At 39.9% G+C, this 27448-nt stretch overlaps 1 protein-coding gene across 1 annotated transcript in view; it reads right to left on the bottom strand.

Annotated features, from left to right (window-relative positions):
• Positions 1 to 27448, bottom strand: part of T265_14771 (hypothetical protein) — a gene marked incomplete at both ends in the record, with an annotated part of 102277 nt that overhangs the window by 42057 nt on the left and 32772 nt on the right. Inside the window, 7 exons of the mRNA XM_009175155.1 lie at positions 1243 to 1335; positions 6301 to 6354; positions 6549 to 6605; positions 14881 to 14991; positions 17405 to 17470; positions 22592 to 22672; positions 26590 to 26751. Coding sequence (XP_009173419.1) covers positions 1243 to 1335; positions 6301 to 6354; positions 6549 to 6605; positions 14881 to 14991; positions 17405 to 17470; positions 22592 to 22672; positions 26590 to 26751 — 624 coding nt within the window. The remainder of the gene's footprint in view (positions 1 to 1242; positions 1336 to 6300; positions 6355 to 6548; positions 6606 to 14880; positions 14992 to 17404; positions 17471 to 22591; positions 22673 to 26589; positions 26752 to 27448) is intronic.

Raw genomic sequence — 27448 nt, 5'->3', positions numbered from 1 at the left:
TCATTTTTAATCTTGTTTTCGAAAACCTTGATATTGTCTGGTAGTCTTTGTCTACAAATCCAGCTTAGTTTGTTCAGACGCAATACGCTACTCATAAGGTTGCTGAAAACTCCGACAGCCCACGACCGATTTTACTCAATTTGGGACTCATCGTGTAAGTACGGTCTCAGAGTTTCCGTCAAGTCTATGCACTACTTGAACCCTAATTGCACGAAATTAGCGATATACACTCAATTGCGTACTAACATGTACACTCACTCATGACTCACTCATGTACGTGTTACCCAAAAAACGCAGACATATAAATGATATTAAATACATCAGTTTTCAAAAACAAAACGTTATAAATGATCAGAACTGTCCATCTTAGGCACATGGACATGATACACTGTAAAATAATAAGGACTTTAAATTAAATTTTATACACACAGTAAGTTTGCTGCCATCTTGATGTAATAACTGAAATATTACTGGTTGATACAGTAGTCAAGGGACGAAAGATCTCCATTTCTAAACTGTTTAGACAATGGTTTCTGCTAAACCTTTTGACCGATTTTATTATTTTTTCCATCGTACAGCTTCCAGTTAGCAGTAAAAATAACACCATTGCATGTACTTTCATTAATCGTGTGCTGGTGAGGTTCAGTCGTCTGATGATGAAACTTTTTCTGGTTTTTAAAATTTCGTCCAATATGTGAAGCAAGCCTACGTTACAAAGCAGAGGCGTTTTATTTTACTGGGAAGCATCTTCATCATGCACCTTCTGATAACCCGGAAACCCCCCAAACCTCAACCTCCTGGGTAGTGGACTGGATAATTGAACGCTCAATCACGAGTGGCCAGTTTTGAAGGTAACCGCACAGCTTGGCGCAGCAATCAACAATAATCTGATTAATAACCCATAATCACACCCAAACCACCAGTTTAATGTATCACCATATGGATTGATTAAAAGTCTGCTTGAAGTTAGTTTGACTTTTCTGTTAAACAATCCAGTTTGTCGGTATTAGAAAAAAAGTTTATCACTGTAGCCCCTTTCCGGCAAGCGTTTGCGAAGGGGATTTAATATAATGTTGCATTATTTAAAAGACTCTGGGTATTCGGTAAATACCAGAAGGAAGACTGACAAAGTCAAAAGCTCAAAGTCGGTGTTTATGCTCATTCTACATATGCTTTACCAACAGCGGAAGTGTTCGGAAGGACTATGCAATCCACCAACGTTCAGTGACACAGTGTACTTACCAAATAACCAGAATTAACATGAAACTGTCGGTCAGTAACGTGACAACTGAGACGGTCTTTCGTTAAAGACAGTACACGCTTCAATTTTTTGAACTAAAAAGTTGAGAAAAGATAAGTTTATGAAGAATAGATATCTCAGATACGAACATGTTTTTAATTCAAGGTGCTTTCAGTCTATTTATACAAAAGCTCACTAAATACTCGTAACGAGACGATGAAAGGACATGATTACGTTGTTCCATCTGCCTAAACAACGCACAATCGCGTAAAGAGGCAACATTAAACAACATACAAAGTTTAATAGATAATAAAATGTTGTAAACAGGTTCTAAAAAACTATCTTTGAGATATAAGATGACAGCCAGAAATCAAGAAAGCCCCTATAATCGTTAAACTGGCAAGGAAGTGAGGTGTGAGGTATATACTGGTAATACTGTTGTTCTTGGGTGTTGTGTTGCACTGAACAGCCTTGCTATTTGAACTCTGGCGTGTCTTGCTAAATAGTACTACAATGATAGTGTTTACCAAAAGCGTTCAGTTCAATTCCAAAAAGCCCAATGTACCGTTTGAAAAGTTTTGATTCTTTGATTTTCATTGTCTATAACAGAATCTTGTGTTATTTTAGCCTAATGAAGGGACGGTAAACTCAGATGTTGCGAGGATGATAAACCGCTTTGCCCAAAACGTTTTTCAGTTTCATGAGTTCATTTAAATATTTCGGGAAGAATATAAAACAACTCATATACTTGCCCCTCAAAAGGTCTAGTAATAATTAACAAAATTTAAAAGTTAACCTGAATATGAAAGACTAGACTGAACAGAAACATGCGGCGCGACAGAGATTTTGAGTCACTGAATGATTCCAAAAGGAAGAAAGGCGAAGCATTCACATAAAAAAGAGACAGGGATATTATCAGAAAAAACTTTTGTTTTTTAATTATTTTTGAGGCAAATGAACGCGATCTCACTCACTTCGCATGTGCAATCAGTTTTTGGTTTCTAAAATAATTGTCAACAGATAAATGGATAAAATCAGATTTGTATGTATGGTGCTTGCATATCATAGGAAATACATAAGGGTTGGAAAGAAATGGTGTCCGAACTATCAGTGCAAAATTCAAATGGCCCATGGTAAAAACATTTGCATTGTTCAGTTTACTCATTAAAATCAAGGAGAATTAGTAGCAAGGCAGATGAGTAGCAAATAGATGTATTATATATTTGGTTTCTTTGCATAGCAGTATGCAAGCGAGACAGATTAGATTTTGTACTCATAGCATTTGACCTTCTCTACAACCAAGATTTGGCAGTTTTCACTAACTTCATATTGTAATTTCACTGCTGTTAGTCGTGCGTTATATCATATGCACTAGCTAAAGACTAACTAAAGACTAGACTAAAGACTAAAGACTGCAAAGTTGAAGACTAATGTACCCCCGGTAGTAATATCCTTTGACGGAAAAGAATTTTATGAGTCTCTTAATCTCTGACTGCTGTTATCAGTACGTAAACCAAATAGGCTCGTTTCTATTTGTAGATTCTCTTCTTCTGTGAACAGAACATTAAGAACACAAGGTTAAAAGAAACAGCCAGGAAACAGAATATACTAGACACACTGCGTTATCACAAAATTATGCAATTTTTGAGGAGACGATTTTTAAATTTTTTTAGTTGCAGTGCTTTAGAGTAACCTAATGAAAAACATGGTCCTCTCGATGTGGGAACAACGTTTAGCAAACCTGTAAACCACATTTGCAAATGTTTTTGGAAAAATCAGTCTTCCCAAATGCACCCCTCCCAAGGGCACTCAATCAACAACCTCATTCATTTGTAGCCCCAGTTTTTACGTTGTTCTCGAAAATTCTCTCCGCTTGTGAGGAAGAGACTTTTATATTCCACTCAGAACTATATCGCTTGCTATGTTTGCACAGAGCGTGATCGGAATGAACGTAATCATGTCCTGATATGGCCATAAATTCTTCATGGTCTTTTAAAAGTAAGCGCTCTTGAGTTATGCAACTAATGCTAATCTGACAGAAAAAAACTGTGAAAAAGTTACTCCCCCACTTTACGTTAGTAGTTGACTTGTTACGTAATTATTTACATAGTGGAGAATATACTTGGTTCGTCAACTTATGGAAATAAAGCAAATTGCTATCCTTATTTTAAGAACAGGGTTGTTTGTTTGAGATCTTCCTTGTATAGGTATGCGGTGGAAATATTCCCGGTTATGTATTGTGTGGTCGTGTAATCCTACGAAATTCATCGAATCTCAGATGAAAAATCCTCAATGGGCATAACAGAACCGTTAGTTTTACAAAATGCCAGAGCTATGGCCTACAGAGCAAATTGTACATACGGACGACATCTTTTAGGATAAAACTTCTTAGTGCGCCCGCTGACACACATGACAACACAGTGGCACAGATAAGAGAATCCGAAAGAAATCGCGTGAAAATAAACGTACCTCGGGAGAGGAAATTTCCTGTGGGAGTGTTTTTACACGCTGTGATAAGCGAAGGACACAAACATTTATTGCTAGTGGCGACAAATACGATCATTCACATCTATAAGGCGTGCTTTTGTTTTGCAGTGTTCTGTTATGCAATGAAGCCCGCGGTGACAGTGAAACTAAGTTAACTCAAACCAGTACAATTATGGGGCAAAATAAACCAAAGTACTCCAAAATTTGACATTTTCTTGTCTTTAATATCATTGGACTGGAAGCGCGCTAGATAATCGTGATTTGTTTGAATGCTTTAGATTTCTTTGATTCGGCGTTCCATCGTGACGAGACTGCACGCGTAATACACAGATTTTAACTCTGTCAAAGAAATAGAGGTAACCTCATAACTTGGATTACTTTACAGTGCTTAAACTAGAGAGGAAATTTGTGCTCATCCAAAGAGTTTTCTATCCCAACCACTTTCTAAAAAATCGGACCATTGATGAATCCTTGAGTTATTTAATAGAAAGTGTAAATTTGTGGTACCCTTTCTGGAAGCGGGACACAGGTGTGATAAAAGGTAATGATTGTCCCTTATCTTCATATATTACTCCACTCTAAATGTTATGAGAACTATTTGCGATAAGGATCAAATTGAGCGGCGCAAGTTGGGAAAACAAAAATGTTTGGTAAATGTTATGAAACTTAGGAGCTTATGACCCAGAGAGTAAGACAGCCTCGTTGGAGTCAACAGATGCGTCGTAAACAGTAATGGAAAGTGGAAGCTATGATTACCTAAACTGGGCTGTGGGAAGCAAGAAATCATTAGTCTAAAAATTTGACACCACGATTTCGCCTTTAGTTGAACAGAAGGATGTAGTGTTTGTCAGAAAACCAAAAAAATCCTGTAGGGTCGCCCCAGAGACAAAGTGATTCAAACCACATACTACCCTATCAATCTTACCAAACGACTGTTCGAGATATACAGTGGATGAAGTTTCACCTAGAGGCATACCTTATATTGAGTTGGTAGATCATCAAAAAGTCTGCAGATCAAAAAGTCAATATTTATAACCACTCAAAATATCTGTATCTGACAAAAGCATCAAGATCCGAAAATTTGCTGGCGTTTTCTCTGACGGATATCTCCGAACCGTTCGACAAGTCGTCTAAAAGCCTATGAAATCAGTTCGTTTAAACGCCGCAACAGGCAGGGCACACACCACCCATGATCATCAGAAGTTGTACGAGATAAAATTAGCGGTTCCTCGGACAAAAACGGGAAGGCCTCCGTAAATGAGAAAATATCTGCTAAAGAATTTAGGCCTGATAAATGAGTTATAGAAGATAAATTCTGCAACTCATGCAATGAATGTGGACAGCAAGGATAACCAACACCACCATGAGTATGGCCAACTGATACACCTGTCTGGAATGAAAGAACCTCAACAGAAAAACGATAGCCGTCGAGCCAACCTACATTGTAGTGAAAGTGCCGCAAGATTGTGTTATGTCATGTTTCTTAATGCAATGCGAATGGAAATGTTTTCACATTCGGACAATACTCTTCGTGGCTGGTATCTCACCAATGATCGCTATTCACTTCAAACGTCTTTCTATCCGAGCATGGGACGAAGGAGCTTATATTGCCTTAAACTCGAATGGCACACCAAGAAACGTAAGTATAATGTCTAACCATAATTTTTCCGTCTGCACTTAGGTATGAAGAATTGTGCCGTACCTTTTATCGCTGGAGACACATCCCACTTGGGAACTCAGCGTTTCCCGATATCTGAATACAAGCCATTCATTCGTGAACAAATTAAAAACTTACGAGCGCCCAGCAATTTATAGAGGAGCTCACTCCATATATTTATCAGTAAGTGAAAAAGGATTTGTGGAGCACCTTTAAATACAGTGCTAGTTGCTGACTGATGAGTCCCAACAGAGGATTGTGATTTGTTTTTTGCCGTAATTGCTCTCAACATAAATAGAGTTTACGTCGTAGCAATGAATCAGCCATCCAAGTCTATGCATTTATTTTATCACGTTTATTCGCAAGAGTTCAGCAGACAAATCTGTATAGAATTCTAGTCATGGGATTGGAAGGTAGAAATGTTTCAGTCTAGGAAAATAGTGTGCAAATTAGACCAGCGACACATTTTCTGCGAATGTCAGTCATTCTAACTGAGTCAGATATGTAACTCAAGGCAATTCTACGGTTACAAGTGGCTTGGATGGTAGACAAGCGAGAAGCGGCCATCTGAAGTTTTTCTGTGAATCGAGGGGTTGGAAATCGACGAATTTAACTTGATTCTAGCTTTCTGACGTATTCGAGGCAGAGTTATACCTTACTGAGTTCATACTATCACAGAATATTAAGAAGTTTTTCTAACTATCAGTGAAACCTAGTACAGTTTACACTGACCTTAAAACGGATGGCATTTTGTGATTTTTGCCGCATAAACATGGTTACCAAAGCACGCTGACCACGTACAATTATTTGTTTACAACCAAGTTCGGTTATGTTCCTATTTGTTTACTAATGACAACCTCTTATTCCTTCGCTCAAATTTGTATCTACTTACAGAGCTCATGTTAGTGTAACTTACCACGTGACAAACGCAATTGGATGAAATTTCTTCCGGATGAAGTTCCAAATCCTCCTGCAAAACGCAGAAGCGATGGGCAAAATACCACAACGTGCATTTTTACAATATACATTACTACTCTGATGGTTCAAGCATTAAACAGGATACCGATAGATCTCCAACGACATGTCCGAATTGCAATTAATGGAACTACTAGGAGACAAATAGTGATTTAGCAACAAACCAGTCCAGTTGCTTATCCAGCTTACCGGTGTGCACGGACATAAGTTGCCATTTACTTCTGACTTGACAGCGTCATCGGACTTCTGTAAAAATACACAAGAGAGCTGCACTAGTTTGTTGTTCCTCCCACTGAGTGCACAACAGTAAGGTCTCGGACTTAACACCAAATCATACCCAAACTATTGAAGTCAGGTTTACAGTAAAAATTTTTTCTGATAACATGGGCTGTGTTTGAGCATTGTTTGAAAACATTTGAGTTTTCGATAAAGTGGTTGCGCTTCACGAAATGGTCCGCACTCTCATTAGTACTGATCTGAAGCTCGCGACCATTGTTATTGTTGTGGTGTAATAATCAGATCAGGAACAACAAGCTACTGTATTTTCTAGAATAAGAGATTCCTATCACGTCGGCATGTTTTATTTAACTAATTTGGCCAATCATAATACATTCGTGAAGCTAATGATGAAAGCTGTTAACCGAACAAAACCATGCGATCCACGGACAATGATATGTACATACGTTCAAAATATTAGAAATATGTATAGGTATTTGAAGCATGGGCTCAACTAGCTGCTGATCTGTCATCGAGTTTGGCAAGTAAACTGCAGAATTTCGTCACAAAAATTGGAGGCATTTTTGTAAGCGAATGGGTGGATATCTTTCCCTCCTTTTTCATCATTGATGTCATCATCGTCGCCATCATCCTTAAGAGGATATTACTGTCGAGGCATTTATACTGGGCTCCCATATAATCATAGCTTATTCGAAAGCCTTATTACGAAGTAAATAAAAGTAGGTGAGAAAGAGATTTGGGTCCAGCTAACCACAACCATTTCGAGGTGCCAACATGTCCAGACACTCGTTCAGATGTTGAACAGAAGCATGCACACCGGGATCACACGCGGGCAGTCTTTTTAAATAGTTTTTGAAGCGTGTTTTACGTGACTGACCAGTTGGAGAAAAGCTTTTTCAAGTTTGCTAGTTTGTTTGTGAATTATATTGCGTTATGCCTTCGATTGCTTTGTTTGGCCACCAGGATGCCTTCTATTTCCGGTAGTTTTAGTCACTTGTTTTGAATGACCGATAGTAAATTCGCATTACTTTATTATCTGACTTCAGCTAATTTTACTGCCTAACTGCCCCTTCTGATTCATCCCTATATGCGCTAGTGACCTTGCATCTACCGGTCAACTGAAGGCCATAAATTCTGTCCTTCGTTTTACTTGCTGGTGGCACATTCCAACACAATATATTTTTCCGTTTGAATAGGAATTTTCAACCCACCCAATGCACCTTTCGGTTTTCATAAGTTATGATTTTGAGAATTCTGGGAATATTTTGTCCGTGAGGACTGATAACTTTGGGCCATTTCAAAAAGCTTGTTGATAATTTCTCCAGTAGGATGACGTTGTTTGATAAATGTACATTCTTTTATTGGCTGTTCAACCGGCAAGCAAGTGGAAGTACCCCGTTTGAGTGTGTTCCTCTAGGACTTTCTGCACAGAAAGAATGGAAAACTGGTTGTGATTTATGGTGGTAATATTGCGTTAATGCATCCCAATGGTAAACTTTCTTCTGGTTTGTTCCATGTATCGTTCGTCGTAATGCTTTCATTGAACTCTGCCAAGAGCACTATTCTCCTTTATTAAGTCAGACTATTCTCCTCACTTTGATGGTGCCCCCGCAGTGTTGGCTGATTTTGAGGCCATCTTTGTATTGTGGTGTCCAGAACGATTCGCAATCATTAAAGCAGTAAAGTAAGGAATGCCATTTGTCCACCCTAGCTGTGTGCTTTTTGGTTGTGGAATAAATTGGGTATCAATTTCTACGAAGTATGTCGTCCTGAATCCGTGTTTCCTTAGCCGTAGACGCCCTAATCTTTCAGCACGTCTCATTCCGCATCAGCTGTCGGGATGATGTTTTGGTTCTAACACTTTGGACGGTTGCGTGATCCTTCAAAATGTGGCTGGTCTAAGTACATTTCCGTAGGTCTAGGTTTCCAGCTGTACGTTTAATAAAACATTGAGACGTACATATGAAAATGTCAGTTCCCTTTATTGTGAAATGGATATTTTCAAACTTGTTGGTTGGCCTTCTGTCTACATTCTGGTGTTCCTGATTATATTTGAAGTGCGTTTGCAAAGCAGATTTGCACTTTAGGGTTTACACCGGCAAAACGTTTCACTCCGGGTTACGTATGGCGGATTCCGCAATAAATCACTGAATTGGATCTCGCACTAGTGATCCTCATAGTTGTTTACGTCTTCCGTTGGACTCAAAATATCTTGGCTCGCATTCATTGAGTAAATGATGAGTGATCGTGAGGTCGATTAAAACGAGGCCATTATTTTGTCCCGGTCGAATATTACATTCCTCAGTTTCTCCAAAAATAATCATGAATAGTTGACTGTCGACTGCGTTTTTCTTCAGGAATTATTGGCTGAAAATATCGTGGGCGAAATCCAGAGCACACACACACGCAGAAGTTCGAATATGACGTAATTGATTAGAAGAAATTAGAGCTTAGAGCTCGTGATTGTTATTAGGATGGGTAAACTGCCTGTTTGATTCCTGAAAGGTGTCTTGTTCTGTTTTAGGAAATGGCAATTAAATTCGTATGTACTATATGGGCCAGGGGACTCAGCGGTTAGAGCACGGATTTACTGACTCAAAGGTCCGTGGTTTGAACCCGGACTCTGCATCTCGACTTCTGTCGTCACCTGGACAACCTGGCAGTGTGCTTATTTCGGGTGGCATAGCAGCTTGGCACCAAACAAGTGTTTCAGCTGAACGATTTTTATATGCGCTAAATTAAATAATAATGTAACACAGCCCTGAGGACTGAATAGGTCTCAGAAGCTGTTATTTAGATATTCACACCGCCTTGACAACGAAGCCTTATTTCTAATAATATAAATACCCAAGTGTTGCGCTTGAGGAAAATTCACAAAAAGTTTTCAAAATTCAACAATTAACAAAATGAATAGAGATTCGCATTTATCACCAGTATACAATGGTCGACTGCGATAGCATCACTGAGGATACCAGCCATTGGTGCAAACATACTGTAACACTTAACCCTGTTTCTGTTTTAAACCACTGTCTAAAATAGCCTTTTCTCGTTCTTCTCCAACTGTTTAGATTGATTTGAGCACTGTAGTCTTTCTATAATAATGTCTGGTATCCTGAAAATAAGCGTTTCCAATTTTTTGACATCCACTGTTCATCACACTCTCAGGGAACTATTCGTAGTCGATCTCCTAGTAAATGATGACTATATGACGTGTAATGATGTAGTAACATGTGTTCCACGACTAGGCACTTCGGGTCTCTTTGTCTGAAAAGGGGCTTGTCCGTTGAGCCATGGCGCCACATAATGTGACTCACATACATGGGCTTTATCGTCCTAAACGACAATTCTCTGGTAAACGAACTATGAACTACACATCACAATGCAACATACAGGACGAGCATAAAATCAGAGTGTGCTGCGAGATAGATTCACTTAAATGAAAGGAAAACTAATGCAACGCTACTCTGTTCTTCCTGGTGAGATGTCTTGTGTGTGCAACAACCGATGACCGGTTTGCTCGTTTAGGAGTTTGGTTGAAGCCTATTTTGTTTATCCCCAACGTTGGCATTTGCATGGAGTAACCAAAAGTCGTAGTATAACAGAAATTGTATTGAAATTAGTCAGCCGAATGAAAGTTGCGGATAAACATAAAAGAGTAAAGAGTTATTACTACAGCGCTTTTTCTGCTGAAAACGAAAGCGTTTAGAGTATTTGCTTCATGCTCACTTTAAATGAAGTCAAAAAAATATTTTAGCTGATGGTGACACTTGTGTTGGTCATTATTGTTCACCTCGCCTGGATCAATTAGATTATCTATATTATGGTTGCTTTGTTTCTGATGAAAGTCGCCTACAATGCGCATATCAACGCTCTTAACATCGTACCGCTCCGTCAATAATCAGGTCAATGAACAAGGTAGGTTCGCTTAGGGTCTTCATTTTAGCAGTGACTGTTACTTATCTGCTCATTGTAACACGAATTTCTCCTAAGCAGTAATTCTTCAGCGCCACTCAGTGTGACGTAAATCCTCTTTGCATTTTGCAGTTTATCTACACCAAATATTGACGAACGAAACCTCCCATATTAATGTTGTCATCTGGGATAAAAGCTGCTTTCATGATTTCCGAAAATGTGCTTTTTGTACACTTAGGATTCCCCGCTGCGTACACTTGGTATATGGTTTCACTGGAAAACTTGATACTTTAAGTGACTGTTCTTATCTGCTCATTGTAACACGAATTTCTCCTAAGCAGTAATTCTTCAGCGCCACTCAGTGTGACGTAAATCCTCTTTGCATTTTGCAGTTTATCTACACCAAATATTGACGAACGAAACCTCCCATATTAATGTTGTCATCTGGGATAAAAGCTGCTTTCATGATTTCCGAAAATGTGCTTTTTGTACACTTAGGATTCCCCGCTGCGTACACTTGGTATATGGTTTCACTGGAAAACTTGATACTTTAAAAGCCGTAATCAGAAATAATAAGAAGCGATTTAAAAGGCATCATTTTAGATTGAACCACTCTCATTACGTAAGGTATAATCGCCATTCAGGCACTTATGTAGGCTGGGAAGGCTTCTTTAACCATCTGCGTTATTGTGGTTCCAAAGTTACCCTTCACAGTTTACTAGCATAGGGTAATTTAATCAACAGAATCGGATCAGGCCAAACAGATGACTGGTGGCTTCAATCAAATACGTTGTCATTATGAACACATACATAGTAGTTTGATGGCTTAACACTTCCCATGAATTTCGTAAAAAAGCCGGGCAGTAGGTACGGCGCACAAGTGTGATCTCAGGTGACAACACTCGGCATGACCTGGGTAACGAAATTTATACGTTTTGTACAGGGATAACCCAGATGGAAGTGCGTGTGACAGGAATGGCATCTTGGAGCTATGCTCTCAGCAGTACAAGTTAATCTCCTATACTCATTATGAACTATCAGTGGCATGGAAAGCGGCTACATTTTGACTCGTTTATAACAACACTAATTCAATATTCGCTCATCAGAGGAAAAAGTGATTTATCTTGCAAAAACTCCCTTAATGCGGTGTGTACAAACTCTTACTTGGCCGCAAGTGCAGCGAACATGTTGTTTCTTTGAAGATTCCTGAAAGAGAGATTTGATGACATAGGTTAAAAAGTGCAGTCGTGTAGCAGTAAATTGACATATCTCCCTAGCGTCGCGTGTGTCGCGATCACTGGCATATCTCACAGTATTAAAAAACTAGCCTCTAAATAAAATCACATAGAGCGTACAAAATTATGATTAAATTTTGATTGCAATGTGCTTGAAATAACAAAAACCTGTGAAAAAGAATCCGGGTCTTAACCAATATTGCAGTCAAGAGTCTAGGTCTTAACGACTATCGCAGTCAGAAATCTGGCTTCTAACTGAAGATTAATTTTGTCATAGTTCCGTACAGAAAGTGGCCGTTTTGCTTCGCTACGATCTGAATGCGACATCTGGCCTCAATCCATTAGGCGTTAGTCAAGAACGTATACAGTATAACGCTGAAGTCTTTAACTTTGAATATCGCTCCGTTGATGATGCGCCCAGTATTTGTCGTCAGCAACAGTGATCCAATTATGGGTCGCAAGCTGTTTGAAACGATGAATATGACTCATCTAAATGGGAATACCTGTTCAGACTAAGTTAATCACACACGTAGTCACTGAGGAGTGTCAAATTTTCTCCATATGTAAAACAACAAATGCATGCAGGCTTCTTACTTACTAGTTCAAAAAAGGACGGGCTTGTCTTCGAAGACCGTGAGAAATTCGGTGCGCAGATACATTGATCCTTCAGAACAAGAGATCAAACTTTTATTTTGATACGAACAAATCTGATTTGGCCAATAGGTATGTATGCATATGTCCATACTGCTGGGCAAAAAATAGTGACTAAATCTAACGAAGTATTAGGAGTCTCTCTCTTCTTTAATTAAGCTCCATACGCGCAAGCTGCCGTGCCTTGGGTACGCGCAAACTGCCGTGCCTTGGGTGCTCGAGTAATCTAATTTTTCTCTGGATGATACCCACCCGATTGTGCGCATACGTGCGTAATTTGTTTTCGTCCTCTTTTGCGCTTAACTGCCCACTGCTGCCGATGCTCTTGTAGAAGTCTCTTTTAAATAACAAACAATGTAAGCCACAGTTCACTTGTTTAAAACTGTATATGTTTAAGTATCTCATCATATCGACGTTTGTTGAAAGTGAAAGTTTCCATGAAGTAGAACGCCGCTGCACTGAGTGGATAAATTCGAGTGTAATATCCAGTTCTATTTCACTTTATTATTTTTGAAAGCTTCGCCTGCAGATTCTGCGTATCATGAGAAAAAACGGGTTTTTTGGTATTTTCGTAATGCTTAGACAATAGGTTTTGCGATCATACGTTAGAAATTCAATCTAGATTTAAGAGTGGATGGAAAGTATATATCGGTCATAGGCATCGGTAATATTGGGGTTACCGAAGTCATCCGCTAATTGCCATCATAATGAGATAATATGCTCATAGAAATTTCTGACCACTGTGCTTTATTTTATCCAAGGGCTGACAAAAGTGCCTTAGTAGTTCAAAAATGCATGCAGTATGATGTTGAGGTAAACAGACTCAAAGTGCTGTGGTAAACAGAACAAGTTGTTTGATGTGTGAAGCGCGAGAAAGGAAGGCTAATCATCATGACCGGAATCGATCGATACAAACGGGGACATCTAATTGACGAAGGGAATTGCCTAGATCAAGATTTTAAATTAATTAAGAAACCCACACGAGACCTTGTTTGGTGACCATGCGAAGCAGCCTCTAGCGTGTGCCATTTACTTCAATTTGTTATCGCCCATTTCATACAGGTCAGCAGTCAGTCTGCTCCAGGTACTTCTGCGGGATTACAAGCGTCAGTAGTTGCATGTGTGTGTCTGGGAACTAAAGTCAGAACTTATTAGTTCCCGCAGTGTATTTCTACTAAACTATCCCATTCAACCGATGAAAGCCATATGCTTCCGTCAGTTTTATTTTTCGCCGAATCCTCCTTCAGTCACTAATTGTCTCCAGATATTCAAACCACTAACTTAGTTTCATCAGAAGGCATTGATTTTTTTAACAGGAAGAGGGCTGTTGCTTGGAGCTAGAAAACCTGGGGTGCTCAAGAGTTACATGCTATGGTCGCTGTGAAAGTGACCTAGTAGAAAATATATACAACAATATATCAAAAATCGTTTTCATCAGTCGATGATTGATTTTCACCGAATACAACAGTTCCTATTTGGGCGCCTCACGGGGATATAAAAATCTCGAGGTGCTTTGTCTAAGATCCTTTTACATACACAAATTTTCTGGATTAGGCTTGATTCTGCGGAGTTACATAAGGAACAGTAAAGAAGAAGAACCGTGGCGGAAGACAAGGCAGACCTGTCCAGTGATCCCAAGAAGTTCATCTACCGAAAAGCTCACACGGCTCATTACAACGGTTCCGACAGAATAGTGCGCGCAGATGTCACCAAAGGAACATAACCGGATAAGTCCGTTGAATGGATTGTCACTGGAACAGATGCTGATAAAAACAGTCGGATAGTGAGAAAAGTCTGCGCTCAAACCAAGTATGAATTTACTGTGGAATTCCTCGTAAGGGTAAAGTGCTTTGGAGGCTCACAAACTATTCAAGGTTTTCTCGAACTTCAGTTTTAAACCAGATATAACAACGTCTTGAAAGAAGTTTTGCAAAAGGTTCTGATTTCTGCTTATCCAACTTCATGCAAGCTTATTTATTGAGCCGTCATTATATGGTTCCAGGTAGTGGTAGGGTACAATAGTTTGGTCAAGTGAATAATGAGTAATATATTCAAAGAAGGTTTGAGCTGAAGGGATTTAAAAACGTCCAATTTCGAGGTAGGACGCCATTCAGATCCCAATGGAGACTGCACGAAAAATGAAATTATATGCTGTTTGTTGCCGGATGCATATGCCTGTGGCAGGGTTTCAAAATTCCAATTTGCCTACCATCCTACTTAAGTTATCTAACCAAATTTGCAAACAAATTACTGGTAAGGCTTTTGCTGTAGATGCAACTTACGAAAGAGCTGTTTGATTATAATTACCGTTTGTTTCTGGTTAAAATGATTAACTGTTTTTTGGCCTAATAATCTTGCTGAGCGCCAAAAAGTTATCCTTGATTGCTTTTCTTCTTCATCCAAGCAATGTGTTTATTAGGCTTGTATATATAAAGTTTAATAAAGGTAATAAATCAGCAGCATACTTAAGTATAAATAATACACACCTGGGAATGAGGAGGAGGACAGTCACAATTGCGGAAATTCAGAACAATCTGGCTCAGTTTCGCCCGGCTATTGAAGTCAATGCTACGTGTGCATGTCATGCCGCCATCTTCCTGAAATAAGAATAGTGCATAAATTACATGAGACAATAGTGGTAAACTGGAGATTTCTCTGCAAAAGGTGAAGACAAAGTTACGAACGTAAAGCAACCCGAAATTCGTCTTTTCTCAAAAAGAGGGAGAATGTAAGTTCATGTTGAAATAATGAACGAGTCCAAACTAGTTCAATGCTGTGATTGAAGAAATTCTTACCAATACGTATAAATCAGTTCCAGGCAAGTCGGAATTTTGAAATATCGACTAAGTCATCTGTGCTATAACGCTGGGAAAAACAGACATGCGACTATGTAGGAAGTTTGGAATTTCTTGGTTAGAAACGAAATCAAATTTCTTCAGATGATTTTGTACAGTCTCACTAGCCACCGTCTGTAACGCGTTACGCATGGTGATCTATAAATATAACATTCGAAATGATGGCTGAAACCTTAAAGTTTACACCTGAAGAGGCTAACAGCTGAGTGCGAACACTACGATGCAAGGCAACATCGGTTCTCGAAAATGAACACAGTGAAGTGGGACGTATATTTTAGAGTAAACCACAACCGCGTGCACATACGTTGGAGAGTCAATTGAGAAAAATGGTTCCCGTGTCGCACCCTCCACTTTTTCAAGCCTAGCGGGTGGTGAATTGACGTGCGCAGTAAAGTTCTGCACAAGTCAATATCAGGAATTATGTTTAACATTCTCCCACTAAGTTGAAAGTTAGGAGCTGCTTTATTGATAACAAAATAGTTCGACTGCCAACCAAGCTAATCCCGCAAGCTAGACAGTTCGATTGACATTAGCCATGCATGCTGTTGTTTACAAACAACGTAAATAATTCTAGTCACTTCCGTGAATAGTCGTCATTGATACAGAATTCTGGGTTACAACAGCACGTACACTGTACAAACGTTTAAGAATCATTTTTAAGCCATGTTTGGGTTCGTACGTTCAATTTAATTTAAGTTATCAAACACGTTCAATTTAATTTATCAGCCATAAACCGTGTGCCGTGGGCACATTGGTTCTAGATGCTACAAATTCGATCACCAGAACACGAGAGAGTGTGTAACATACAGCCAAGCCTTGGAGGCGATTGCAATGCTACGAATTCGCGCACCAGAACACGAGACATACAGCCATGTGACATACAGCCAAGCCTTGGAGGCGATTGCACGTTCAATTAGTTCATAAAGCTGATAGTTGCGCACTAATGGCGATAGATTTAACGTATGAGCGCCACTGGCTACGCGATTGGGCCAGTGTCATTAACCAGTAGAGAGATGAGCCAAGATGTCCCAGTCTAAGGATGCGGCAGTTGCCGACCCGACCAAGTTTTCTGGTTAGCGTTTTCGTATCACGTTGCCAGGCCATACATTGACCACTTCTCGAACGCTCAACACAGAGTTGAGCAACAAGAGCTCTGTGAGGCCGACGGTCTTATGGCATGCGGAGTACTTGTCCCAACCGGCGCGGCCCATGAAGCGTGAGTAATTCATCTATCGCGAGGGAGTTCCGTCTAAGACCATGTGGCGTTCCTCACCACCACTAATCCGACGTTCCTAGCAGATCTGTCCAATGCTTCGGAGACGCCGATGGTCAACCACTGATATGTTCCGCACAGAGGCCACGTCTGTGATCCATAAAGAAGTATGGATCAGACCGACGCATTGTTAACTCTACTCTTGATAGATAAACTGACGTCACGTTAGCGCCATATAAGTTGGAGGTTGGAAAAATCTGCGATGGATTATCCGATTCGAGAAATAATCTCATCTCCAGCTAGGCCACCGGGACGTAAATAGCTGCCCTGGTAAATAAATTAATCTACGTCTGTTGGATCGCCTGTAGGCATGAGATGTGGGTTTGATCCAACCCAGTCTTGTAGCAGCACTTTAGACTGCAGACGTGACAAACGTGCGAAACCCTGTGGTGGAGTCATTAAGCTTATTTAAATTGCTTGACTTTTTGAAGGACCTGAACGGAGGAGGGCAATATCGTCCGTGTACTCATTGTCTGCTATGGGACTTCCTGGGAGCATTTTTATATATTACAGACGCTGTCTCAGTAGCGCGTGCGGAGGGTTAACTAAAGAGTGATGAGTGACGTAGAACAGTGTCCACTGCAAGTAATTTATTTGACTATTCGCTCAGTGAATGAAATGTCAGGGATTCAAGTCCATCCGTGTATTCTGCTCACGGGTTTGTATTGCCTGTACGTGGATCTACGTTCAACAGTTTTGGCACGCTTGATCCATTTCTAAGGTCATCCTTGCTTAAGGTCACCTTTTTCCAAAAAAATGAACAGAGGAGACGCATATGTAAATGCCAAATAGTAAAATAAATGGTGCCGACCATCCCACAGTGTCTCATGTACACGTCTAGAGGATAATCAGGAAGTCCGTCTGCTTAGGATGAAAACTTACTAGGTTACATTTGCAGATGTTTGTTGCCGGGCGCGATGGAGATTGTGATGTGGTGTAGTACTGATCCTTGGAAAAGCAGAAAAATAATAGTACATTCTAAAGTAAATAACGGCAATGCAATTAGTACAATGGTTACTCATAGTAGAAAGCATAGTAAGGGACTCTGGTCGGAAGCTTTTAAATGCAGTATAATGATTCTATTAACACAAGAATACCTTTTGAAGGTCATTTGCCTATACAGATTCGAGCTGTTATTTCAACTTCTTCGGGAGCCATGTGTGCCTTTTGAAAGCGGAATATTTAAGTGCGATTTCTCAAAGTCACAACCCAGAGCTAATTACTGCAGCTTAAGTTGTACGTGTGCAAATGCTGTAATACTGTATTATGTTGTCTGTGACCTTCGGAGAAGCTGACAGGGCAAACAAACATTTGGTGCCCCTTGATCTCCATGACCTTGTATTATTCCCTAGAAGAGAAGTACGGGTATGTGTACAAAGTTTTGGGCACGATAGAAGCACTACCCTACTCTATCTACGAATTGCCTTCCTTGAACCTGACTTGTGGCACCATGTTGCTTACACTCTCATGACACTCATACCCACTCATGACACTGGATTGCATTTCGTCACAAAGAGCACGTGTTGTACCGAAATGCTATATCACTAAAAATTGCACTGATAACTGTACAGAATACTGTACACAAATAAGGGAAGCTTTTTGAAAAATATTACCTGTGATCGAGGGGGGCATTCGCATGATCGAAAATTCGAAACAATCTCCTTCAACTTCAACCACTCGTCGATGTCAATTGTAGTAGGTTTTTGGGATGTACGACCAGTCTGAAATAACAGTAAAGCACCGCAGTGCACAAGAAGGCACTCAATTGAACGCCCAAGATAAGAACGCAGCATATCTCAATGGCCTACCAAAGTAATCGGGAGCTATTGATCCGACCCGCTTTCATTTCTCAATTCATTCACATCAGCATACACAGGTCGGAACATTTAGATTAACGATTCAGGATTTAGGTTCCTCCGCTTCACGGAGGACAATCTGGACAGCCAACTGGTTATTACTTGAATTACGTACGATCACGTGTGTGTGGATCTTATATGTGATTTTTCGGTTGTAGGTTTTCTTGAGCAATTTATTTAGGATGGTTGACGGTGTTTATATTAGGCTAACTATGCTTTCTCACAGTGGTATTACATGTGATCTCCAGTATATGTTGGACAAGCCTGGGTTTTAGAAGGATTTAATAACAAGTAAATGCTTCCTGGAAGACCACGTTGTTGGACAAGCCTGGGTTTCAAAAGGATTTAACAACAAGTAAATGCTTCCTGGAAGACCACGTCAACATTTTGCTTTGCTATGCAATGTTAAAGCTTGCATTAGACAAATAGCCGGTTAACTGAGGTTGTCTCAACCGACAGTGTTCTTACATGTGATGCGATACTCAACTAAAATGACAAGAGCTTATTCCTTGGTGTCCTAAAACGTTCCCGACACATAGTAAGTGATTTAATGTTCAAGGATATAGCCCATAAATTATAAGTCATCTGGATTTGGTAGCATCTCACTCATTAGTGATTCCGGCTTCCAGTGGGATTAAAGGACCAGGAGAAACGTCAAACAACACGGCCATTGTGTTATTTCTCTCTATCCAGCTATTATTATTTGTCTTCTTCAAACATTTATTGAAGTCGACATGTTTGGAAACATCGGAAATTGTTGACCAAAATCTAAGCAGCGAAAGCAATTTACAAGGTAACTGAAACCCAGGGATATTTTATTCGGCAATAGACGGCTGGAATCTTTCGTGGACATTTGGGTTGATGGGTGGCATTGCGAGGTGACTGAAACCCAGGGATATTTTATTGAGCATTAGACGGCTGGAATCTTTTGTGGACATTTGGGTTGATGGGTGGCATGGCAATAAAAAAATTACGAGAGATCGGAATAGGTTGTGTACCTGTCGTACTAGGCCATCATTTTTCCGTCTTTGATTCGGTACTAGGTGGGATGGCAACAATCCGAGCGTGCGCAACCAGCTAAACAATTTTTGTATTGACTCAAACTGAATGTTTCATTAGGATTCGAAGATGAAAGTGACTTAAACAGATCAACATCTTCGTGGGTCTGGGTGAGCTTCATTTGGAAAATCTGATGTGATTGGCCAAATGAGCACAATAAACGGAAACCTTTTTGAAGATTTATGTTTTACTTAACGAGTAATTTCGAATGATGTTGGTATACGTTTTTGTCTACAAATACTGGTATCCAGGCCACTTTATTTCAGTTATTTCGAAAAGAAAATGTTCTCTACAACCTTCTGAGGCCAATGACAATCGGAAAAAATTTGAATAAGCTCACTAATGAATTATTTTACACGCAGCACAATGGCTGGCTAGCACAAAAGTTTCCCAGATGAGTTCGGGTTAAAATACCTTCATTAATTTCTGTGAACCCGGGTTCCAGTAGAGGGGTCATTTGTTTTAGTTTTGTTGCGTTTTATTGCAGGTCGTGCTCGTTGTTGTGAGAGGAAAGCGGAAAAAACAGGAAATTGCGGCACTTGATTACAGTGCGAACGTTAAGGTTACGCGCCCTACAAAATGCAACTTAGTCAATCTTAAATCACACAATCGGTTTTTATGAATAATGTGGCTCTCTAAAAACTCCCAGAAATCTGTCAGATAATGCGGAGACAAAGTGGTTAACAAGACTGTCTTCTCTAAACAACTGACTTTGCTTGGCGTTCCTTTCACGCCAGTCCTTACAGTACTCCGCCTTTGAGTAGTGAGTTGCGGTTTGTTCTTATCAGCGTCTTGAACATCATGATGCTGAAAAATATAATGCATTGAAAGGCGAATGGCGGTAATTATCACACGGATCCATTGGTTAATTAGCACTTCACTCAGTCAGGTCAAATGTTGAAAAAAGCAGAAAGATCTAGGCACTTCATTTACTTTCGTCAGCTAAGGAAAAAAAGCTGTTCACATATAGAGAGGGGTATAGGAGCAAACTTTTAAATTGTCTGTACTTGACAGGGGATATTTTTGTGCACACTTAACACCAGCATCCACATACTGCTGAATTTCAGTCCAAGTACGGAATAGATCAACCGGACTTCATCTTGGAAGGCGAGTCACACCAACTGCACACAGACTTTTCTTTCATAACCATTCGACGATAAAAAGCCTCTTTTCGGGCATGTGACAATGGCTTCAACTAAAGGGGTTTAGGAGCGGGTGCTAAGATGATCGTTTGCGTTGCACATGCTTCGATCAGATGCAAAAATACTGGTGTCACGTGCGTCACAGTTAGATGAGCGATAGGAAAATGATGAGAAGATTTTTTCGAGTAATGTTAGCATAAGCCCTCCACTTGCATAGGGCGTAGATGGCCTCCCAAAAGCTTGACTAGTGAGGTACCTACATATGGCCGTTGATCTGTATCACTAGCTTCCTTGATGTCGCCCTCTACCTAGATTGCCTAAACAAGTGTCTAGAGGGGTAACCATGGAGTTATTGTCAGCGAGAAACAATAGGTCTCCTTGCTCTTCACTTTTATTCATTCCTCACAGTAAGCATCAGGATCCAATACAGATATTGAGGTTTTAATTATTATGGTGGCAATGATGATTTTGTTTTCATTATGATAAATGACAGTTCTACAAGTTCAAGCAGAGCCCTTGCAGCCTAAAGTGCCAAAGATGTGCTCTGATATTCCTTTCTAAACTGATTGCAAAAGACACAAAATTTTGTTGTCTTCTTTGCTCCTTAAATGATCTCGAGTGCAGTTGTCCAAAAACATCCATGTAAGTATATGTTTTGTTTCTTGTCATTCATGAGATTGTCGCTAAAGAATTTATGCTGAATTCATTTTGCAGTATTTCACTGAAAATTTCAACACCGATCGCCGATTTGATGGAACGCTTATTGCTTTGTAACTACAGAAAGATGGCTCGTCAAATAAGAAGTCAAAACAGAAAACAGCCGTCCGAATGTTGCGACTTCTTAAACTGATGTTTCAGAGTCCAAATTTTTCTCAATGTGTTTCTCCGAGAATTCTCGGCATTTTCTCCCTATTCGGTAAATACGACTCTTTGATAATGCCTCATGCAGTTCAAACCTACTAAATGTATTTTGACGCGATGAGGTTCCTCACACAAAACTATATCCCCAACAACTCCGATCCTACAAAGATAATTTGTATAATGCGCTATATGCGTACATTTACGTGGAACTCTCATGGCAACAAAGTCTAAGTGTTGTCTTGTGGCGTCCTTGCCGAAAGTTTGTAGGTATGAGGGTATGTTTGCTTGTGTCTAGATGTTGGGTAAGTTGGAAGTGAGGTGAGGGATGCGATACCTTCCTTGTTTGTTCTTAAAGTTGTTACCCCGGAAGCCCCGAAAAATCTCCAAAAATTAGTGATTTACCCCGCATGCGTACATTTAGATGGCTTTTGAAACAAACAGGACTGCTTCAGAAGATGGGTGAGACGGATACGAATCAGCAAAATCGGTGGCTAAAATCTGCCTATATTCACTCACCAAACTAAGAGTGGATGAACATGTCGGGAGAACAGTCTCATCCAAGCACGCAAAGTAGTCATTGAATTTGCATTCCTACCAATGGTCTATGAATTTCCCAGCTTTTAGTCGTCAAAAACAACACAGCCCAGTTGCTCGATTCTCGTGAAATATTTGACTGCAGTTTTGGTTCGGAAAATGTTTGTGAGAGAAGAGGGTCGATGATACAAGTTGACAGATCATTCCTAGGTTCAACAGATGTTCCAAGTAATCAGAAAACAGTGTTCCTGGGCTAATGTTTTTATACTCCACTTGCTCAGTTTAAAAGTGACAGCCTTCCCTGACCATGTTCAAATTTGGAAACAGTACTAATTCGTTGCGGCTTAGTTTGTTAATTCGTGAACTTAGACTTGACCAGAAGTATGGCAATGGAACGCAACAGGCCGCTTCTTCACAGTTTTCACGAGCTTTGATCACCTAGTTCTGTCGGAGGAATGGATCAGCTTAGGTGTAAAGTGCGGCAAATGCGTGCAGAAGCGTAGCATCCATTGCACCCTAACAAAATGATATGAGATAATTAAGATGCAGTTTACATCTTGTTACTGTTGAGATAGTGTGTCAGTCGTTAAAAAATGTATCAACAGCTGAATAAGTACCTTGCCTGGACGTCTGGCAGGAATCCTCCGTGAACTGCTTTTCTCGGTTGATTTTCTGGAGATATGACCGTCTAGTGTAGCCTTGAAATAAATAAAAAGTTAAGAACACCGGATAAATTGTTTTCTAATGACGGAAAAGCCTGTAAACTTATGGTTTGCCTATTGAGAATTTCTTCATTCGGCTGTGCGTAACATCAAACTGTGAGTACAATAGGAAACAGTTGATAAATTTGGGCGATTGGCAACTGCTCATTTGATAACTTTAGAGAATGATGATATCAAAATGAATGATATCTATAATCAGTTAGTGTAAAAGTATTGTGTTCAGCACATCAATACGTTGTACTTGGATAACTACGTCTTTCCAGGTAAGTGGTGATATCTCACTAAGGGGAGAATCCAACTTGTTTCAACCGTTTATGACTGCACAGAGCAGTTGGTCCGTCATTCTGTTCAGTATATGTCAAGTGAATCCCACTTCCAAACGAAATATTTGGGAGCAAACATAAACAATAAGAGCAAATAAGCTGTTACCTTGCACACCTTTATGGCATCTACATCCTAGGACGAGAACAGTCCACTTCCACATTTGTTCGTGACTTGGCTTCAAGCTTCGTTCGCCCAGTATTCCTTAAGCAATCCGGTCACTTTCCATAAATTTCAATTTTGCCTTATGAAGACTGACAAGTTGAGTGGCCTGTCTTTGAATTCACTTTTTAAGTTGGATACGGACACCAAATTAACCTTCTGAGAGAACAACTTATTCGCCCTACACGTCTGATTAAATAAATAGGGCGTGAAAAAATCCAGATAACCTGGTGAAAAACTCACACCAAAACATTTTGTACATATTCTTTGGTTTCTCACGCTAATCTGGCTAGTTACGCAGCATATCAGGTTTTCGAACAGTAATTCTCAAACCTCATATGATTTAACTTCTGTCAATGAGAACTCGGACAGAGTCAAACCAACAAGCGTTTTCTCCAGGTTTTGCGAACGCCCGAACCCCAGACATATATTTCTTGAGGAGATCACCGTCAACAATCGGAAGTCAACAATGGAATTTTGGTTTTGTAACCGCCAGTGAGAAACTTCTGATGTTTTAACACCCAATTCTTTTTATAAAAACGCCGGCTTTTGAGAGCTTGCGGTTCTTCCAAACCACTGCTGTCGTACCCACTAAAGGGCACTGAAAATACTGAAACCCTTGTTTGCGTCATGCATTATCTAAAAACTATTATCCTGGTATACTCGTATCAGGAAATGAACACCAATCTATGTTAAACATCCAATACAATTACGCCAACAGCATTATCGCAAAAATGCTGTAACGCTAATTCTAGGTGTATAACCAATCAGATGCAACACCATTTCTTGCCAAACCACGTTTACTGAACGCCATTCTTATTGCCTGTTTGTACAACACAAAGACCGCATAATGATCAAAGAATCGTTTGTTGTAGAACAGTCATTCTGCACAAAACAGCACGTATGGAAAAGCAGCTATATACTCAGTACCGAGTACTACGCAACGTTTCATTCACAGATTTCACTCTTCTTGGCAGGATATCAACAATCTGCATGGAGTGATACACTATTGCTGGTGCTCGGCTAGTATCTGTCTTTTAGACACCTCAAAACCTATGAATTATCCCTCTTTCGTCTTTATTCATAAGTTTACTTTCTGTATACTTATTAAAGACATCTAAGGGACGCACAGAACAGTCGTGGTTGCGGGGAGTTATTCCGTCGTCAGAACAGTGATCAACTGGAAATATTTAACTGAAAATCTGTTGAGCCACGAATATTGCTAACTTTTTTCGCAAGGGTCTGGTTTCCTGGTAGCACTTCAAACTCTGAGAGTTGACGGTTGACATCCTCATTAGGCCTGACATAGTCACCGCTGTGGGGCGTGATTAGAAATGCGCATGGTCCAGAATGTAGAGTTGGGAGAAGTAGGGATTTGGCTATGAGGGATTGTATGTTGTTATTTTTCAAGTCTCAAGTGCCGCTAAACACTATACCTGTATCCCGGTAAAAACACCCTGCTGTTTCTAATGAGGGATCAGCTTTCCCCAGTCTTACAAAAGTATTGTTGGCCGAGATTTACCAATTCTGCGTTATATTTCAGTTTAAGGTCATTTGGTTGAACTTTATTCATTATTAGTGTATTAATATATATTTTATATATATGGGGGACACCTTGTAGGTGATTCGCGTTCTAAATAACTCTAGCTGCCTTCACCATTGTCGTAAACTTTACTTGAACTTATGTGCCATGAATGACAAAACTAGTGGTGACACCCTTCTTCGAAAACATTTTCCTCCTTTTTCTGACAATGTATGCTTTCCGCCTTTTATACTTGTGTCCTGCTTCTCGATAAAATTGACACCGATATTTGTGCGTTGGTAGTATTAACGGTAGTGACCACATTGAAAAGCATTCAAGTCACCAGTAAGCGCGAAAGGTGAAAGCCTCCGCCTTTTAAGGTGAGAGATATGAATATAGAAGGATAAATTATTTGCTAAAATTTCATCGCGCTGATTTTGAAAGGGAAATTTTTATTAGTGTAACTCGTAACTCATCGTCTAACTGCTCAAATATCCGATTAAAATTTTGGCTCCAAATAAGGACCAGGAAAAATATGGAATTAAATTCGTCTACGAAGTCAAGAAATGCTAAAACCGTGACTGAATATTGGAGAGCTGTCGCCATTTTCTTAGGTGGAACCATGTGAAAAATACTTCGACGAACTAGATGTTGACCCGGCTGTGACGTAAGACACGCTTGGCAGAAGCCTGTAAATTGAATGAGTTACCTTTCGGTGATTCGCTTGCACCAGCTTAATTGTATGGAAGAAGAGGTCTTAAATATTGACATTCCCTACAAGCCGAAGAAAGCAGTCCAGCTTCGCACGGAGCTTCCCCCTAACATACTCCGAAAATTAGAAAATTTCAAGTAACCAGGATTGTTTTAGAAATGTAAGTGATCAAAGAAATCTAAATTTCCGGTATATTACACAAAAGGCGTCACTTTGGAGACTCACAGGGTCAAAAAATAATGAATCTTGTAAACGTTCTATGTGAAAGCCTTTTTGGCGTTGTTTACTCGTTAGTAGAAACAAAATTCCTATCACATTTATATCACATTTGTAATTGGGAACAGTGTTCTGACATAGAATAGGGTCAAGACGCATGTATTGTAGTATCGTGAGCACGACAGTCAATTTATCTTTTGCTGTTCTTCGTCGAAAATCGGACTATTTTCTTCGCATCACTCTTTCGCAAATCTAATATGGTTTTTGACCTGCCTTGTTTATTATTCCTCTTTCATAAGAGACAGTGAAATAAGAAATACTAAAAAACCTTGCTTCTAACAAGAAACTTAAAACGAATATGGAGTGAAACGAGACAACACAAAATTCGTTCCCTTCTGAATGAAGGTAACAGTATACACAAAAGAGTCCTGGCTGTTAAGTTAATCCCGCTGCATCCATCAGGAGTGTTCACCCAAAATTCCTTATGTTATTCTCAAAGGCTCAGTCATTCAGATTATGGTCTTCCACCTCACCGGTAGGTGTTTGACCTGATGGTCATATTATGAGGAGCCACGAGCATATTGGTGAAGTTTTAACCATGCCACACAAACCTGGATGTTAGGCTTCATTATCGACCTTCTTTCCTAATGTTTTCTGACAACGAACATCGAAGACATTTTGATATCTGGACGGTGAGTCATCGATTACATTGAAAGGGTCATTCAAAGAGCACAATAAAAACACTGACGAATATCTGCTGGCAATAATCAAAAGTGTGACGAATCATCCACGACTTTCGAGCGTAAGGATTTGACGAAACCAGACGTGTTCAATAGTTAAGTTCATTGGATGCCCTTCTGGTAAGTGGCAGTCCACTGGTTTGGACCTACTAATCAACGAGATTTTAAGCTTATCCAACCTGTATTTCGACCTGGTAACTTAAGGGGTACATAAACTTACTGGGACGCTAGATGACGAGGTTGCTTGAGTACTAGAGGTGCTGCGTATCTTCAGATGTGGAATATCTTGCTCCACACTTTCCTGATAGTCCACGTCAATGACCACATCACTTATCTGCGAGGGGTTCGGAGTGGATGACGAACCGATATTTTCCCGAGATTCCTGCGAGGAAATGAGTTATATTTGACTCAGTGCATGTTGATAATGAGATAATTTTCCATGGAATTAAATGCGTAAAACCTCCACTTAACCACATGAAAATGTGTTAATGTTGTCGATTGTGCTGAGTTTGGCTTGTTTTGCATATTATCGCAGAAAATTAACTTTGTGCTAATATTGGACAGTCCAGGGTGATAATCCGGGTCCCGATTTCAGAAAAGAACGTGTTTAACGTATTGCCTGCATTATAATAGCTAATTCAAATTTGAGGCCAAATACATCTACTGGCTGGATTGTGTGATCGATTCAAAATATACTTCTCCATTGGTAATGAGTTGGAATATTGGTAGCTTGCGAAAATTGGTTGGTAATTGATCAGGTGGCTGTTGAGGCTGGATGTGTGATCGATTCAAAATATACTGCTCCATTGGTAATGTGTTGGAATATAGGTAGCTCGAACATATTGGCTGGTAACTGAAAAGGTGGCTGTTGATCTGTTCGCCGAGCTTGGCAATTGATTTGCAAACGTTTCGTCACCATTCGAAGAGACATCTTCAGTGCGCTGTTGGTTGGGTAGTTCCTCTCTTCGTGCCTGCGTTTATATAGTCTACAAAGAGCAGCCTTTGCGCTGTAACTCGGATTCTGTTTGGCCCGTTCTTGATCTGTATTTACCAACCAATACCCCCGAGCCACCAATATT

Source organism: Opisthorchis viverrini (genome assembly GCF_000715545.1).
Source record: "Opisthorchis viverrini unplaced genomic scaffold opera_v5_258, whole genome shotgun sequence".
NCBI lineage: Eukaryota > Metazoa > Platyhelminthes > Trematoda > Opisthorchiida > Opisthorchiidae > Opisthorchis > Opisthorchis viverrini.
This window is presented reverse-complemented; position numbering and strand designations above follow the sequence as displayed.